Source organism: Cryptomeria japonica, chromosome 2 (genome assembly GCF_030272615.1).
Source record: "Cryptomeria japonica chromosome 2, Sugi_1.0, whole genome shotgun sequence".
Taxonomy (NCBI): Eukaryota; Viridiplantae; Streptophyta; class Pinopsida; order Cupressales; family Cupressaceae; genus Cryptomeria; species Cryptomeria japonica.
Window position 1 is genome coordinate 222765721 of NC_081406.1, and position 5115 is coordinate 222770835.

General features: G+C 31.4%; 1 protein-coding gene across 1 annotated transcript; it reads left to right on the forward strand.

The window, feature by feature from the left end:
- The first annotated feature begins 328 nt into the window (after window positions 1-328).
- Window positions 329-3711, forward strand: LOC131048670 (uncharacterized). The gene is made up of 2 exons (XM_057982715.2): window positions 329-691; window positions 2997-3711. Exons 1-2 carry the CDS (start codon window positions 524-526, stop codon window positions 3543-3545), a joined length of 717 nt encoding a protein of 238 aa, XP_057838698.2. The 5' UTR covers window positions 329-523; the 3' UTR covers window positions 3546-3711.
- The last annotated feature ends 1404 nt before the right edge of the window (window positions 3712-5115 follow it).

The following is a 5115-nucleotide window of genomic DNA, read 5'->3' on the forward strand; positions in this document are numbered from 1 at the left end:
GCTGTAACCCAAAAAAAATTGATTAAACAATATTTTTCCCTGAATATAAGTCAACAATAGACAGAAATGCATTGTATGCACTACCTACTTGTCACACCAATTATGTGACACAAATTGAAAGAAAGTTTGGGAAAATATTGAAGTGTCTTAACAATAAGAGTTCCCAACATAACATGCAACCTTAGAAAAAAATGAAAGGTGATGTTAACAAACACTAAATTGGGAAGTGAAGTGCTGAAATATTGCAACAAATTCTTCAAATTTCACTTTTTTTTTTACATATGCTCCCTCTGTACACAATTTAGGCAGTATTTGGTGGCTTTTGGTGCACGCTCCAACAAGCTATTTCACATTTTAATCATGAACAAAGATAAAGTGGCCACTCAGCATTTCACTAACACCCAATAAGCTTCATATAATGTTTCCTATACATACAAGGTTGTCTGAGCCATAACAACTGTCTATAAGATAAGTTGTACATGATCATGCTTTGGCCCTGCTGAAGCTGATTGTAAGAATAAGAATGGAATGGAAGAAAGGCTACCTGGACCTTATATTGGTGCCCTTAGCCCTTATGTGTGGTTTGGTGTACCACTTTTTGCTCTGGTACAGAGTTAAAAACCATCCTCTTCAGACTACCATTGGAGTTAATTCCATTGGGAGAAGGATATGGATGCAAAGCATGATCAAGGTAAAAGGAATGCTGATGCTGTTTTTTTCTCTGCTTATTATTGTGGGCTGCCTCTTGAAGCTGAAGTTATCAGAAAACAATGGTGTAGGGTTTTTTTGGGGATTGGTAAAATATTTTTTTTGTTTTTATTTTCAACTATGCACATTCCTTGGCAATTGCAGGTGCTTCTTGAGATAGGCTATGGCTGATTGGTAGTTTAAGCATATTGATTGTTTGCTCAGTATAGTTTTACATCTTTATCATGTTTAGTGAGAATGTCTGTTCTCTCAGCTTCCCATTTCTTCTTCTGTAATTGATTTGGTTTTTTTGTACTATTTGACTTCTCCAACTAAACTTCCATATTAACACCACATATACTTCCAATCAAACCAAACAATTTTGGATTGGAACCTCTTAAATTTGACAGTTTGCAGCTTTACCATCTCAATTACAGTACCACAAATATATCCTATCAAATATCACTTAACAAAACTAATGTGTCTTCTTAATGACACTTTATTTTTCTTTAGATGTTAGGATTTAATTTATTTTTTTATTCCGTAAACTTTTCAAATGAGAGGGGTATAGATTATATAGTTTGCATCTTTAATATTTCATTTTTGTTTTTTTGTTTTGTTCTCTTCTTTCTGATGATAGATCATGAAGTTTGATCCGAAATATTCAGAAAATAAATTCATACAGTTATATCAAAAGCTATGAGCACAATAACATTATGGACTGTGGAAATCATATAACTGTTATTTGTGAAAGTAAATATTAAGATGACTTACATAACTTTTTGATTTTAGTTCTTCAAACTAAAAGAATATACATTTGAATAGATTATATCTCTGTCATTTTTTATACTGACAAAGATAATTTTTAACTTTTCTCTAAGTTGAAGTTGAAAGGACCTTTCTTTTTTTTTCCTAAAATCTTTTTAAATAAAATAATTTAAATTTAAGCAATGTACATTTTTATTATATCAATTACAACGTAACTTTAAAGATATCTGTTTTTCATTGAATTTAGATGACCCATTTTTTAATTTCTAAATTTTTATTTTTTAAATTGCATATCCACCTTAACACTGCATCTACAACCAATGAGGCTAAGGCTAATCTTAAATCATTTTTTAAGTTATGAAACAGTTTCAAAATGATTTTTTAGAGGTGATAGTCATTCAATTTTAAATACATTGAAATTTAGATTTAATTTTAAAACTTTACATGTTTTCATTATAAAAAGTACTGCTAACTTATTTAAATCCCTTCTACTTATAATTATTTTATTATTTAAATAATAATAAAAAAGCCTTTCAACTAGGTAACTCCATGCATTTTTAAATCAAAAAGTGATTACATCTAACGCGCAGGAATTCCTACTTCCTTCCTGCAGAATTATAGGTCATATTCTCTGAACCGGGGGCGCTTGAACAAAGGAATATGTCAGCATTAACAGTATCTCTCAACCCACAACAATATTATATAGGAAAGAAAAATTAGGTCTTTTTAAAAGTAGTCCTATCCTAAGCAGGAATCCACTTGAACATACTTTGGAAGAATTATCGGTCTTATCCTGATCATGGTGTTGAACAAAGGAATATGCCAACATTGAACCAGATCTTTCCAGCCCACAACAATGTTGCATAGAAAGCAAAGGTCCTTTCTGAGATAGACAAAAGTCTCTATATTTAGAGCACAGGGTAGCTTAGGGTAGCTTTTGCAACATACAAAGTATATCATCATAGGATTGAAAGAGTTAAAAGAATTTTCAAGTCTCTATATAGAAAGAGTAGAGAAATTTAAAGATTAATCATCAACTGTTCAATTTTCAAGAAAGGTAGTAATAGGTGGTAGACATGAACAAATCTTCATAATTGATTATGAGAATTCTGTGGTTGTGTACATTTAAAAAAAAAAAAATACCCATCTTTACCAAATTTCATTTGGTTCCAGTAATTCTGAAAATTCTGTGGGCCAAACAAAAAATACCCATTTCTTACAAAATTTCATTTGGCCTCAAAAATTCTGTTGTGTATATAATATTCTTCACCATTTAACTGTTGGGCACAAAAAAAAATACCCATCTGTAATGAAATTTCATTTAGTGTCAATAATTCTGAGAATTCTGTGCTTCTGTATATAATTTTTTTCACCATTTAACTGTGTGATACAAAAGAAATACTCGTCTCTGATAAAATTCTATTTGGTCTCAATAATTCTGAGGTTGTGCATATAATGTTTTTCAGAATCAATTGTATGACAAAAAAAATACCCATCTCTAATGAAATTGAATTCTGTTCTTTTTGAATTTGGCAATGCAGAACAATGAAAGGAACAATATCATCGCAGTTCAAACCCTACGAAACAGCATAATGGGATCCACCTTGATGGCAACAACATGCATTCTTTTGTGTTCAGGTTTGGCAGCCATGATCAGCAGCACATACAGTGTGAAGAAGCCTCTCAATGACAAAACCTACGGTGCTCATGGGGAACTGATGGTGTCCCTCAAATATGTCACCATTTTGGTTGTTTTTATCTTCTCCTTCTTCTGTCATTCTCTCTCCATACGTTTCCTGAACCAGGTCACTTACTTGGTCAACACCATACAATGGCAGTCGCCTGTAGTAACTGCTGATTACGTGTCTGAACTGTTTGAGAGAGGGTTCATTTTCAACAACATTGGGAATAGGCTATTCTACTTGGGGTTTCCATTGCTTCTTTGGACTTTTGGACCTATCCTTGTTTTCGTGTCTTCGGTGGCAATATTGCCTGTTCTGTATCATCTGGATTATATCTTTGTTTCCAAGGTTACCACCAAAGATGTGGGTGACCAACCAGAAAATCATGAACATTTGAACATATTATGAAAGTTGAGCTGTTTATGAATTGTCTCAAATGGTGTATCAACAGTTTCTCAAAATATTATTTTGTTAAGTTGAGCAATGATAACTAGCTGGTTTTGATTTTGAAGTTATGTATGTTTTGTAAAGTTAGGTATTGATACATTTGATTGTAATTGATTTTTGAATTCAATTGTGTAAGAATTTTTGTATCAATATTTTGGGTCACTCTTTCAACTGTTCTGTCCCACCCTGACAATGATTCATGGAGTGTAATGGGAAACATTAATACAAAAATTCTTATACAATTGAATCCAAAAATCAATTACAATCAACAGCATAGACTGTGGAATTCTGATAAACCTAAATGATACACTTCTTATTTAATTGGGTTTTTGATTTTTTAATGTATGTTTTGTTAAGTTGAGCAATGACAGAGTATGGATACAGTTGTGTTTGTAATTTTGTTTTATATATGTTTTGTTAGGTTGAGCAATGATAGAATATGGATACTGTTGTGTTTATAATTTTTTATGTATGTTTAAGTTGAGGACTAACAGAGCAATTTTTTATTTATATTTTGTTTATTCAGCTGTTGTTTTATAATTGGTTTATGTATATTTTGTTAACTTGAACAAAGACAGAGTAGTGATAGAGATTACCTTTATTGTATTTATTCAAATGTTGCTTTTTAATTTTATATGTATATTTTGTTTATTCAGCTGTTGAGCTGTTGATTTATAATTCTTTTATTATATTTTATTAAGTTGAATAATGATAGAGTAGCGATAGACCTTTGCTTGATTGTGTTTATTCAGCTATTGCTTTATAATTTTTTATATATATTTTGTTTATTCAACTGTTGTTTTATAAATTTTTAATGTATATTTTGTTAAGTTGAACAATGATTGTGTTTATTCAGCTATTGCTTTATAATTTTTTATATATATTTTGTTTATTCAGCTGTTGTTTTATAAATTTTTAATGTATATTTTGTTAAGTTGAACAATGACAGAGTAGGGATAGAGTTTTGCTTATCAAGTCATTGTTTCAAAATTATTTATATATGTTTTGTTAAGTTGAGCAATGGGACAACATGGATAGAGTTGTGTTTATCCAGCTATTCTTTGTTAATTTTTAATGTTATCGATACTATTGTGTTTATCTAATTGTAATTTTTGTATATATGATTCATTAAGTTGAACAATTACAAAGAAAAGATACAATTGTGTTTATCAACTACTATTTTTTATCATATATCATTAAGTTAACAATATAGAACATTAATACGGGGTTTATCCCGCAGTGCAGCGGTAAGCTGTAAGCCGTGTTGATACGACGGCTTTGGTTCGAGTCTCATGCAGGTGACTTTGGTGAAGGTTGTTCGGTGAGCTGTTTAAGGTGCATCCTCGCCCCCCCACATGTCACGATGATTGCTTGGACTTGTTGGTAGCCTATGTTGTGGTTTACGCTACATAGACTTCGGTGCTACATCAAGTGTGGGGTGTTAATGCCCCACCATACTACGGACACTGTTGGCATTATTGGATGAATTGATTATGTGTTGCATTGATGTTTTGTCATTGATGTCAACACT